Source organism: Octodon degus, unplaced genomic scaffold (genome assembly GCF_000260255.1).
Source record: "Octodon degus isolate 3935 unplaced genomic scaffold, OctDeg1.0 scaffold00361, whole genome shotgun sequence".
In the NCBI taxonomy this organism is placed as follows: domain Eukaryota; kingdom Metazoa; phylum Chordata; class Mammalia; order Rodentia; family Octodontidae; genus Octodon; species Octodon degus.
Genome location: NW_004524937.1, coordinates 895538 through 909007, shown reverse-complemented (window position 1 = coordinate 909007; position 13470 = coordinate 895538). Strand labels below are relative to the sequence as shown.

The following is a 13470-nucleotide window of genomic DNA, read 5'->3' as shown; positions in this document are numbered from 1 at the left end:
GTGTGTGTGTGTGGTTGAGAGTTGAACCCAGGGCCTCTCACACACACCAAGCATGCCCTCCATCACTGAACTACACTCCTAACCCCCGTGCTAGTTTAATCATTTTCTTTAACTCACACTGCTTACGTTGAGATGGCACCAGTACACTCATGACATGTGCCTCCCATTTCATTTGACATGCGCTATGTACTTCTGACAATACACGAAGTCTCTAGCACTATCCATGTTTCATCCGGGCCCTACACAGTCTTCCCTTCACTATGAGGTAGATTCAAAGCCAGCTGTCTGGTTGTCTGGGGAACCACAGGACAAGGAGGGACTGAGCCGGGCACGGTGATGCCCGCCTCTATTTCCAGCACTAGGGAGTGTGAGGAAGGACGGTTACCTTGAGTTCAAGGCCAGCGTGGGCTACCCAGTGAGTTCAAGGCCAGCTTGAACCTTGGACTGGAACCCAGAAAGGAACGGTAAGAGAAAGTAGCAACCAACCAAGTCAGGCCCCACTGTAACAATTAACACTACAGTTCACTCCTGCCAGGTGCACTGGTGAGTGCTTTTAATTCCACCTACTTGGGCTCAGGAGGCAACCAAGAAATTTAGCGAGATGTTGGCTTAAAATAGTTTTCCAAAGGATTGGGAGTGCACCTTGTTGCAAAGGCCCGGGGTGAGATCTCTAGTACTGAAAAAAAATAATAATAAAGATTCATTCTGGCAGGGAGAAGGAGGGGAAAGTCTCTTTTCATAAAAGAACTAAGGACAAAAGCACCTATGTGGAGCACAAATGGAGGGAAATTCCGTGGGAGCTCTGAGTAGAAAGCTTGGCTAATTCACTTGGCGGATCGCACAGGGCTTATAAAGGAAGAGCAGCAATAGAGCAGCAATAGCTGGGATGGCTCAGCCCTCTGCCCTGCCTGCAGGTCATTAAGCCAATTTTAAATCCACTTGGAGATGCTGGTGAAGAACTGATGGAGGCTCGGTGGTAGAGTCACCTGCTTGTATCATGTGCTCAGGCTCTGAGTTCAAGCCCCCATTGTTTTAAATTATTTTCTTGCTAGGACAAAATACCTGACACCTACAAGTTAGAGGAGGAAAGGTTTACTTGGGCTCAATGCTGGTAGAGGTTTCAGTCGACAGTCAGCTGGTTTCAAGGCAAAGCAGCCTGGCAGAGGGGCACTGCAGGGGAGAAGCAGTCCATGGCAGGGCAGGCAAGAAGCAGCAAGCAGCAAGCCTCCTTTTCTCTTTTAATCCATCCAGACTGCAGGCCTATTGGTTAGTGAGTGTCACCTACACTTGGGGGGGGATGGGGGAGATTCCCATTATCCATACCCACAATTATGTTAAACCAAGCAATAAACTAATGCAGTGATCACACCTTTAGTCTAGCATTACATACCAATGAGCCAACCATCTACCAAAAGCCCCACCCACAAGCATGAGGCTTCGGGGGGACATTTAGATACAAAATGTTAACATCAAACCCCCCAAAAGGTTTTCATTGTATTGTTTTTGGCAGTGAATTTTGGCTGCTGTAAGAGAGCCCTGAGCCCCTTAGAGAGACTGTCAAGGAAAACTATAAACAAATCCTTTAATAGTATTCAGGTTCTAAGCATCCAGGATCAGCTTTACAACGCTAATGGAGGTGACCCCTTTAGAATCAGCCTATCCCAATGAACACTACACCCATTTCTGCAGTCACACCTGCAGCCCTGGAAACGTGCCCTCCGCCTCATGTTAAAACAGAACATGAACTTAAAATGTATTATCTTGACAACACAGTTACAAATGCCTGGAGTTAATGTAAACACTTGGATAAAAGTTGGGAGTGCAGAGCAAAGCCAGTCAGTACAAACCTTATGTCCCTAGCTAAAAGCCCAATGCAGGTGCAGCTTTGGAGATTCACAAAACCAAAGCAGATGCTGCCAGTAATGATGACCTTACTGCCTAATACAGAGCTTTGTGCAGACTGAAAACATTAGTGGTTTGTTTCATTGAGCTGCATGCCATAACCACAATAGTAGTGGGTGGGGTATGTGTAGGGTTCACAGAGAATAATGAAACCCAGCAGTGGAGCTAGAGTACTTGTTCACACAGGCAAGGTCCTGGGTTCAATCCTCAGCACCAAAAGAAAAATAAACAAACTATTCCTGCTGTGGGTTCAATGGCTGAATCAGTACTGATGCTCCACATGTCTGTGTTGTGAAATCTCCTAAGTGCCAGAGATTACCCTGATCTAGAAGACTGATGTGTAGAGAATCGCCCATACCCTCAGGCCCCTGCAATGCTAATGACCGCTTGAACAAAAAAAGTTCTCCATTACTGGTGATTTTTCTAACTAGAGCCTCTGGAAATGAAGGACAAGCTCTGTACTAGGTTGTGACTCTTGCTAAGGTCTGACTCCTTTGTACTGTAGTGCACGAAGAGGCATCCCGTGTTCTGGACAGACTTCTTTGAACTACTTCAGTGCCTTTAGGCCCATACTAATGCTTTTCAGGTTATGGAATTGCTATTCTAGGCAACTGGTTATCTCCCGTCACAACAGTAGGGCCTGTTATGCCTTGCGTCTAGATGGCCTCCCAAAGCCCCATGTGCTCCTAGGTTGGAGTTTGGGGAGGTGGCTGGATCTAGGGTGTGTGGTGCTGAGATTAAATTGTAGAATGCTAGGATTAAGGATGTGTGGTTACTAAATTATTCCATTGATTGATCTAACATAGTTCTGGGTGTGGAAAATGGCAAGGCCCACCTTGAGTATGGGATGTACCATCTGAAAGGCGGGTAGAAGAAATACAAGGAAGTGGCTGCTGCTGCTGCTTGCTGCTCCGCTTTCTCCTGCCTGCTTTCCATGGACTGTTTCTCCTCTGCGATGCCCTCTGCTATGCCATGCAGCCAGCTGACTACAGATTGAAACCACTCCAAGCTGTGAGCTGAAATACCCCTTTCCGCATTAACTTTGGATGATGGTTACTTCGTCTCAGCAAGAAAAATTAACAAAGACAGAACTCATGAAATTACTTACCCTTGTGCTTTCTTTTCTGACCAATTTTTAGTCTGACAATGGTATACCTTGTAGCATAAAAGCCACTCAACAATAAAATGTTACTCCAAGCTGGGTGTGGTGGTGCATGCCAGTAATCCCAGCTTGAAGAAGGCTGAGGCAGGGCTGGCAAGATAGCTCACTGGACTAAGCACCTGCTTGGCAAGCTCAGGGACCAGGGTTTGATCTGCAGTCCCACATGCCACACTGGCCCCGCCCCCTGGGATGTGCTGAGCCCACAACCGAGTCCGGGTGTGGTGGCGCACACCTATAATCCCAGTACTGGGGAGGCTGAAAGCAGGAGGATCACGACGAGTCTGAGCTGCATCATGAGACCCTGTACCAAATACACAAATGGAAAAATAAATAAATAAAGGTCTGAGGCAGGAGGATTGTTGCAAGTTCAAGACCATCCTGCGCTAAAAGTGAGCCCAAGGTCAGCCTAAAATGCACAGAACGACCCTGTCTCAGAAAGACAAAAAGAAAAAAAAAAAAAAAAAGCAATGTCAGTCAAGGTGTTAAACGAAGCATTCTTGCTCCTTAACAACCACTGCCATCTGGTACTGCTGAGCACTAGAATGGTGTTCTCAAAACACTGTCTACCTTCCCTATCAGCAGCTGGTCCGCACAGGCATTAGCAGAAGCAGCTTGGTCCCTCAGTGCAACTGTTCTCAACTGCTTCCTGAATAATCATCAAAATATTATGGGGTGGGAATCATAAAGTCCCTTTTTAAATTCAGGACTCTACCATGAGCATTCTTGATTCTAATATAGCTTTTTGCTTCTCATAGGACCCCAGGCCAGTATGCTTGCTCTATGTCCCTGGACAACCAGGCACAAGAATTCTAGGGGCCATGGGTAGAGCTCAGTGGCGAAGAGTGCTCGGCAAGAGCAAGGCCCTGAGTTCAGAGCCCCAATATCACAAGGCAGGGTAGGATTCTAAAGGAGCTGAACTTACTTTATTTTGGCCACTTGAGTCCCATGTTGGGCTATACCACATGCATAGTAACCCCCTGATGGAGCTCACTGCTCACCAAGTCTTCCCATGATGGCCAAAGCATGGAGTGAGACAGTTGTCTGGACCTTGTCTATAAAGGAATCTCTATTCGACAAAAGGTCTAGGTGCAAATAGGGAATAAATTGGAAAAAGGTGAAGTTACTGTTACTGGAATAAGATGCTGTCTTCCTGGTGCTGGAGGGAGAGCAGCAATCCAGCTATCAGAGAGAGACAAGCTCAGACCCGTATGACCAGGGGAGAGGGGGCATTATTTGGTCTCTCAGCCCGTTCCCAGGAGAGTGCATCAGGAAGGAAAAGCTGTACCATGCTGTTAGAGTCAACTTAAGTCTGACTGACTGCCAGGCAGCTCTGACCATAGTTTGCTCTTGGAGTGCTGAGGATCGAATGTTGGGCTTGGAGCCTGCTAGACCAGCACCATCTCGCGGATCTTCACCTCCCCCGTGTCCACAGTCTGAAGGTTATCCGCCCCCCCCCCCCCCCCCGCCCAGCGTTACTGCAGAATCTTTTGGAAAACAGCAGAGAGTTATTGTGCCTCCCACACACAGCACCTCTGACGTTCTTCCCACACTGTTCTTGGTCACTGAGTAGGGTGACCAAATACTGTTATTCCACAGGATGAGGGAATGCCATCCACAAGTAGATACCATCAACTGTAGCATGACCAAACTCACTGCCCTCAAGCAGGCCCTCCAGAAATAAGCACTGGAGACAAAGACTGAACTTAGCTGAGCACCCTAGGCCTGCCAGCAAAACTTATTTTAGGTCACAATGCTAGTTTTAAGTGAACAGTCTCTACATATTGGCAGCTAATATACTCCTTAAGTAAACACAAATTCCTGGGTTCTACATTTGCTTAGAAAATTCATTAAAAGAGAAAATAATCAGCTAACTTGCATTGCGAAGAAAATCCATCATGAATTACATGGTGTAGTACAGCTAAAAGCCAAAAGCCTGGGTGCAAGTTTATCACAGCGCTTGGCTTTCATTCTACTCCAATACTGTGCTGTGTATGTTTAACAACTGGCTCTCTGGGAGCTGGAGGGGAAAAAAGCCCTAACTGGTAGCAGTTGCTACTGCCCATGGTATAAGCGCTTCCATCAGGATCAATTTCTAAGTGCCACTGGGATGCCAGCCGCCTTGCAAACTTCCTAAAATTTTAACAAGACACTCTCTCAAGCCAGCTGTGGTAGCTAGCACACCACAGCTACTTTAATTTATGGTTCACTCCTCTAGATTACAAGTTTCCTAAGTGGAGGGTCTACACATTATCTGGAATAATGTTTGATGTATTATGGGTTTCAACAAAGGAAAGAATTAATTTTACAAGCCAAGAGTCACTTAGGAAATCACAGTTTATTTGTTCGGGGTTTTATTTTTTTACTATGAAATTAAATCTGGGCTCTAATGGTGTTTGTAAGTAGGATCACAAGTCTGCATCTTGTACAGCAATTAACCACTAGGAAGAATGTATGCAGTGTATTATTTGTTGAAACTGTACTTTCGATTTGATTTGAAACTGTCTCATTGCTATATGTTTATCAATAAAACTTTGAAAAGAAAAAAAAAATCTGGGCATCCAACAATATCAGACTCAAATAATCAAAAATTATACTATAACTGCACTAAACTCACATTTTATTACCCTCTCAATAAAAAGCTCCTTAAGGAGAATGAGCACTGCACTGTGCATATTAAAAGTTAACTATTTAAAAGGTATTTCAGCATTAAAAAATTATGAGTCATTTCCTCTTTGCTTAATTTAATTTTATCATAAGGAATGTGCCTGGTGGTCTATTCCGATAATCAACAGCTATTAAGATCATCATATTTTCTATAATTGCATTTAAAATTAAGAATTTTAAGAAGCAAAGCTCTATGTGTTGCATCAGGTTCTCTTATTCATGTCACTATTGTGTAAGTTTGCTCCAGTATCCTGTGCCTGAGGTATCTAGATTTGCCTGCAAGGGGCTTGGGGATGAGGCTCAGTGGTACAGCACATGCCCAGCACATGTGAAACCCTGGGAGCATGATGTAATTTAATTATTCACAATACTGGCTCTCAGACTTGTAGATCAGAAACATCTGGAATCCAGGCTAAAATTGCAGGGCTCTGTCCCAGAGCTCCAAATTCAGACAATCTGTACTAGGCTTGAGGAAAACAAAAAAACAAAAAACAAAAAACAAAACAACAACAAAAAATATATATATATTTATATATAAAATTTGGTACAGGGTCTCAATGCACAGCTGGAACTCACAGTGATCTTCCCGTCTCAGCCTCCCCAGCGCAAGGATTACAGGCGAGTACCACCACAGCTGGTTCCGGGGCTGGCACAGCATGTGGTACCAGGAATCAAACCCGGGTCCTTGCACTTGCCAGGCAGGCTCTTAGACCACCACCGTATCTCTCCAGCTGCAATGTGCATTTCTAACAAGTTCCCAAGTAGCTGATGGTGGCAAACGAACCACATCTGACAACCACTGATCTACACCCCAGAGGTCAGCAAGATTTCACTAACAGCCAAAGGATAAATTTTCTGTTGCTAGTACTGAACTCTGCACATGTAGAGGAAAAAAATAGCCCCAGGTAATACTTCAAAGGGACATGAAAATGTTTCAACTAAACTTTACTTAGAAAAATAAGTGAAAGGCTAGACTTGGCCTACGGACCATAGTTGGCTGACTCCTGATCTACACCAACCTGCTGGGATTTGTCAGCCCACATACACACCACAAACTCTGCTCTACCACTGGCCTTGTCATAGTGCCTGAAGGCCGCCAGCAAAGTGTCAAAGTTTTGATAATTAAATTTCTTCAAGTGATGTCGAACTGCGGCAATCAGGGCCCGCTGTCTGTCCTTCCCTCGAAGATATGTCCCAGGGAGCCTATTATAGATGAGATCATCAACTCCTGTGGAAGACAGGAAAAGTTTTTCATGTGAATTTAAAGTCTCAATATTGTGTTTGCTTTGGCAGCACATATACTAAAATTGGAATGATACAGAAAAGTCTTAATATTTTTCTCAGAGAGAGAACAGTGTTTGTGAATGGTCTAATTCTAATGCCATTACAAATCCTTGTGTATAAAAATACATAAATTGGTGTTTCTATTCTATATGATGTCTCTACTCAAGAAAAAAGCCTAGGGGCTAGGGACATAGCTCAGGGGTCTAAGCACCTGCCTGGCAAGTGCCAGGACTCAGGTTTGATCCCTGGTACTGCAAGCCATTCCATGCTGGCCCCACAATGAGCCAGCTACCAAAACCAGGCATGGCAGCACAAGCCTATAATCCCAGCACTGGGCAGGCTGATCGCTACAAGTCTGAGCTGTGTAGCAAGGCACTGTACCACATAAATAAAGATTTTTTTTAAAAAGAAAGGAAAAGAAAAAAGCCTAGATACATGAAGTCGTTGGGGGCATCATCCACCTCGCCCAGCTATCATGCCCCCAACCAGTGATGTCCTTGCCTCGCTGCCTCTGGCCCACATCTGTCCACACTGCTAAGGATCTGAAAGCTGAGGCTGATTTCCAGTGAGGGCCATTAGAGCTCCTGGAGTTGGCTGAGCTTATGGGATCCCTTGTAAAAACAATAAACTTAAATTCTCTATCCTTACACTTTGCAGCTGTCCTTCAGTCTGCATGCCCAATTCCTGCTTCTCAGCCCTGCCTGCTCCAATCCTGCCAGTGTCCCTGGAAGGCTGCCCCTTCCACTAGCTAGGAGTGAGTCCCAACCCACACCCCAAATAGAGCCACCCAACTAGATTTGCTGCTTCAGCTGCGGTGGCTGCTGGGTACAGTGCAGGAGGCTTTCTGCCTCTGTTCCTTTTCTCCTGCCTTCCCTGTTCTCTTCTGCCAAAAACTCTTCCACTTCCTTGGAGCAAGATCATTCTGGCACAGCTGTCTGTGGCAAACTGGGTAGAGTGACTTACATGGCAACACTGCACATGGTTCAAATACTTCCACCTCCTCTGTGGAAGGCATACTATTAGCCTTTCAAGGTGGTTCTCCCCTGCCTCTGTGACAGGCTTCCATTCTGTTGTGCAGATTCTCCAACTTGCAGTCCTTCCGCCTCAGCCTCCTGAGTGCAGGGGATTACAGGTGTGCACCACCACATTAGCAGGGTCTCTCTTAAGAGGTACTCTTAGTGCCTGTGAACTGCTTTTTTACTATAAAATCCAGAGCAAATTATCCATGTGCCGATTAAACTCTTGCAAGGAAAGACCCTCAAGATTAGGATAATTTTTTGGTTTTTGATGGTTTCACTGATGGTTCAGTGTGGTCTTGAGTTCACTGGATAGCCCAGGTTGCCAATTCATGGCATCCTCCTGCCTCGGCATCCCAAGTGCTGGGGTCACAGGTGTGACCACTACCTCCGGCCTACAGCAGTATTTCCCAGCATGCTCCTTGACCACGCCCTCATGCCTTGGAGCCAGCCAACTATAGATTAACACTCCTACAGATGAAGAGGGCAAAGACATCTCCTCCTGGGTCATCCAGGTAGCTCAGCAGACTGAAGCGCCTGTTTAGGCAGAGCACAGGGACCACGGTTCAATCTCTAGGGTACTGTGCTGGCCCCGCCCCTGCGGGGCACAATGGCGATTGAGACTAGGTGTGGTGGTGCACACCTGTAATCCCAGCACTCGGGAGGCTGAAAATAGAAGGATTGCTGAGTCTGATCTGTGTAGTGAGACCCTGTAGACCCTCTACTAAATAGATTGGGGGGGGAACCCTCCTGGGCCAGGGAGATAGCTCAGTAAAATAAGCACCTGCCTGGCAAGCGCAAGGTCCTGAGTTCAATCCCCAGTACTGAAAAAAAAAAAAAAAATCTCTTCCTTTAAATTATAGGTATTAGGTACAGTAGTCCCTCAGTTTATGAACTTAATTATTTTTACAATGTTGGAAAAGATAACTGCATTTTGTTTGGGTGGGGAAATAGCCACACTTGTGTTTGTCACCCAATGTGGAGAAGTTTTTGAATGGAAGCAAAATTTTGTCAAATGCTTTTGAGAACCATATTATTTATGAATAGAAGTATTTATAAATTTACATTACTGTACTATGTCTCAGTGGGAAGAACAAATTTAAATAAAGCCTTAACTATGCTTATGATACTCACTATAAGGACTTTCTACTTATTTCAAGTGTAACATGAAAAAAGGACCTTTCTTGAATTGAATGTTTTCCTCAAGAATGTTAATGCAACCTTTTAAGCTTTAAAATTAGAAGCCTCAGCCAGATGTAGTAGCACATAGTTATAATCCCACCACTTCAGAGGTTGAAGCAGAAGGATCACTGTGAGTTCGAGGCCAGCCTGGGCTACAAAATGAGTCCAAGGCCAGTCTGAATTGCACAGCAAAACCCTGTCTCAAAAAGACAAATGATAGGGGCTGGTGAGATGGCTCAGTAGGATAAGCGCTTGACTGGCAAACGCAAGGATCTGAGTTCAATCCCCGGGTCCACAAAAAAAAAAAGAAAAAGACAAATGATAATAGTGATGATGATAATGATGATGACAATGATGATGAGGATGATGATAGAAGCCTCAGAAGGCAGAGGCAGGAAAGTTGCTACAATTTGGAGGACAAGCCTGAAGTACATAGTGAGACCCTGTCTCAAAAACGAAGAGTGGTGGTGCACACCTGTAACCTGAGCACTCAGGAAGCTGAGGCATGAGGCCAGGGAGATGGCTCAGTGGAATAAGCGCTTGCCTTGCAAGTGCAGGGGCCTGAGTCCAATCCCTGGTTCTGGAAAAAAAAAAAAGAAGAAGAAGAAGAAGCTGAGACAGGAAGATCACCACAAATCCAAGGCCAGCCTAAGCTCCATAGTGAGTTCATGACCTGCCTTGACTACTAGTAAGATCCTATCTCAAAAGAACTAAAACAAAAGCAAAAAATAAATTAATATTAGAAGCCTTGAAAGGAGATAGTGAATAATTTTATTGGGATTTTGACAAGGTTTGTTCATTGGCTAGTTTATAAAGAGAAATTTTATACATTTACCATATTCTTCAGGAGAGAGACAAGCTCCAAATGTGTGGCCTGGAGGAACAGTCATCGTTTCTGCAATGCTAACAAAGGAAATAAGTCCTTTAGTCCAAATTAAAAAAAAAAAAAAAACTTCCACCACTTAGCATTCCTGGAATTTAAAATATCGTCATACGTTCTCAGCCTACACTTTCTCCTATCACAATCTATGAAGATCAAATCTCTATTCATTAAGAGAATGCAGCTGTATATCTATCCTATTTTGAATATACAGATACAAAATGGTCATTCATTTGTATCCCCCTTTTTTGTTTAGTTTTGTCATAAAACGGTATTCCACTGTCATTTAAATATTGTAGGTGCGTGAATTCAGCAAAAGAGAGATTTGTTCTAATAGTGTCTGTGGACAGAATATCATGTCTGCATCTTGTACAGTGAATAACCACTAAGACAACAATATGCAATGTATTAATTATTGAAACTGTACTAGTAATCCGTTTTGAAACTGTCTCATTGCTAACTGTTTCTCAATAAAATTATTTTTTAAAAAATCTATAGCAATCAAACAAAAGTTCTCCAAAAGATCTATTTTCTCATCATCTATTTGCATTATTAACAACGATAAATGCTTTCACTGCTTTTCACTGCACTAGATTCAAAAAAAAAAAAAAAAAAAAAAAGAAGAAAGAAAATTACTAAACTAGAGGGGGAGTAAAGGAGATAGCACAGCAGCATTAGCACCTGCCTGGCAAACACAAGGTCCTGAGTTTGATCCCTGGTACCAATAAATAAATAAACAAATAGAGGGTGAGACAGTGAGACAAAGGGAAGACAGAGAAAAATGTAAGTACAGTGAGTTAAATTCCTGGTATCTCAGAAAAGAAATTAAAAAAGAAAAAGTTTTATGCCACGCCTCCTCCTTTTTCAGATCCCTCTCTGTCTTGGACAACTGATCATTTTCCAGGGGGCCTGCCAGTTAGCTCAGTTGTTTAATAAGAGTCTGTTTATGCAAATGCAGTCAGGCACAGGATACAGGGGTTCGATCCCCAGATCCACCCTTAAGGCAGCCTGAGCCAGCCAGAAAAAGAAAAAAAAATCCTTCTGATCATTTTCCTGGAACCCCAAATACTATAAAGACTAACATTATTCCACAGAAGTATAAAAATGATTTCCTTATTTAATAGAATCTAATACAACACACAACATTTAGCACAAGAAAATGTCTTTAACTTCAGCACAAAGGCTCTAAACAACATGCAGTTAAGTCTTTCACTTACGGATCTAAAACTCTTCCAAGTTTATGTTGAAATTTTTCTTTAAAATCATCAACTCTCTTGGATACAATTTTAGCTCCTTTTTTCCTAAAAAACATTAGATAATTATCAGTTGTTTCTATTACCTGAAGAATTCTTGGTTGCCAACTATACACGTGGTAAGGAGCATTACTGAATAACTAGGTTTTGATCAAACAAATCAAACTTCTAAGAAATGCAGTGCTAAAAAGAAAGATTTATGTATTCATTTTTCTAGCATTTATAACTATAATAAAAGCAAATTTTGGTTAAATGATAAAACAAGCAGCCAGGGAAATAGCTCAGCAGCATAACGCCTTCCTGGCAAATACGAGGTCCTGAGTTCAATCCCAGCTACCAAAAAAAAAAAAAGGAACAAACTTTAAAAATATTTTCTAGGGGCTGGAGAGATGGCTCAGTGGTCTAAAGCACCTACTTAGAACAAGCTTGACAAAGCACAGGGACCGCAGTTCGATCCCCCAGCACCACATGCCAGCCAGCCCCGCCCCCTGGTGGGCTGAGCTGGCCACACATACACACAGACACACACACACTAAATAAATGTAAAAAAAATTTAAAAATATATATCTTCTAGGGCCACAGAGACAGTGCATTGGTCTAAATACCTCCTGCATAGGCAAGCTCAAGGACCCAGGTTTGATCCCTGATACCACATGCCGCACCAGCCACCAAGACCTGGCATGGTGGCACACGCCTATAATCCCAGGGCTGGGGAGGCTGAAACAGGAGGATCACTATGAGTGTGAACTGTGTAGTGAGACCTGCACCAAATACACAAAAATATCTTCTACAAGGCTGAGGAGATAGTTCGGTGGTCTAAGTGCCTGCCTGACAAGCTCAAGGGGTCAAGTTCAATTCCCCAGTACCACACGCCACGTCTGCCCCAAAACCTGGTGTGGTAGCACACAGCTGTAATCCCAGCCCTGAGGAGGCTGAGACAGGAGGATCACCATGACTCAAAAAATAATAATTATTATTATTGCTGGTGAATAATATGAATTAAAATGCATAAAAATGCTCATGACCTTTTATCCACAACTGGGAAGCAACAGTAGTAGACAATCCACATAACAATTTAAATTCAAAGACCTAGTACAGTATCATGCACCTGTGATCCCAGTCGCTCAGGAGGCTGCAACAGGAAAAACCCTTGAGTCCAGGAATTTGGGGCCAACCTGAGCGATACAGTGAGAATCTATCTCCTTAAAAAATGCAGAAAGTTTCATGTATAAAAACATTTTTAGGCATACTGACCATCATGGCAAAAAGTAAATCAAAATATTCAATCATGGATGGTGATCATTTTTTGTAACATCTAATAAAAATACACTCTGCACACCACCTGTGTGTGTGTGTGTGCGTGCGTGCATGCACACACGCACACATGGGGGGCAGAGATGAACCTAGGGCCTTATTCCTGCTGAAGGAGGATTCTACCGCTGCTACATTCTTAATATTTTATTTTGGAACAAGCTTTCACTAAATGGTGCAGGCTGGCCTCAAACTTGTCCTCTTCCTGCCTCAGACTCCCTCGTAGCTGGGATTAGAGGTTTGTGTCACAATGCCTGGCTCTCTGTCTGTATTTTGGTCTCTGGTTACAAAGAATGAACAGCAAGATGTAATTATTGTATGTTAAGTGAAAAATCAGGATAGAAAATGGGACTGCGTTCTGGCAAAGACTATGGAAAATCTACATAGGAAGCCACACCAGAAAGAAATACACACATTAAAACAGCATAATGGTTAAATTAAGGTGACAGAATTACAGGTGGTTTTATTTTGCCAATTTCCTGTAATGTTTCATTCACACCATTGTGATTAAATGAATAAAATCTCCTTTGAAACTGTAAAATTACACTCCTATTTAATGACATTAAAATTAACACATTATCTATTGTTTTTCCAAGATGAAAAACAAAAAACATTCAATTCTTAAACTCCATTTGCTTTTAACACTACTTCCTATAATATTAAATATTGAGCTGAATAAATTTCTGGAGTAGAGTGACACTGTGTGGAGAAACAAAAGAAGAAAGATGTCTTAGATTTCTAGATGAGCCACAAAGCCTTGTGGGCTTGTAGAGAGCCCATGCCGCGAATCGCGGCTTCAGAACCAAAACTCCTAGG

At 43.2% G+C, this 13470-nt stretch overlaps 1 protein-coding gene across 1 annotated transcript in view; it reads right to left on the bottom strand.

The window, feature by feature from the left end:
- Efhb (EF-hand domain family member B) overlaps positions 1 to 13470 on the bottom strand; it is a 67617-nt gene that overhangs the window by 16454 nt on the left and 37693 nt on the right. The window contains exons 7-9 of the mRNA XM_004648213.2: positions 11308 to 11391; positions 10046 to 10113; positions 6717 to 6956 (exon numbers count right to left, since the gene is read on the bottom strand). Coding sequence (XP_004648270.2) covers positions 6717 to 6956; positions 10046 to 10113; positions 11308 to 11391 — 392 coding nt within the window. The remainder of the gene's footprint in view (positions 1 to 6716; positions 6957 to 10045; positions 10114 to 11307; positions 11392 to 13470) is intronic.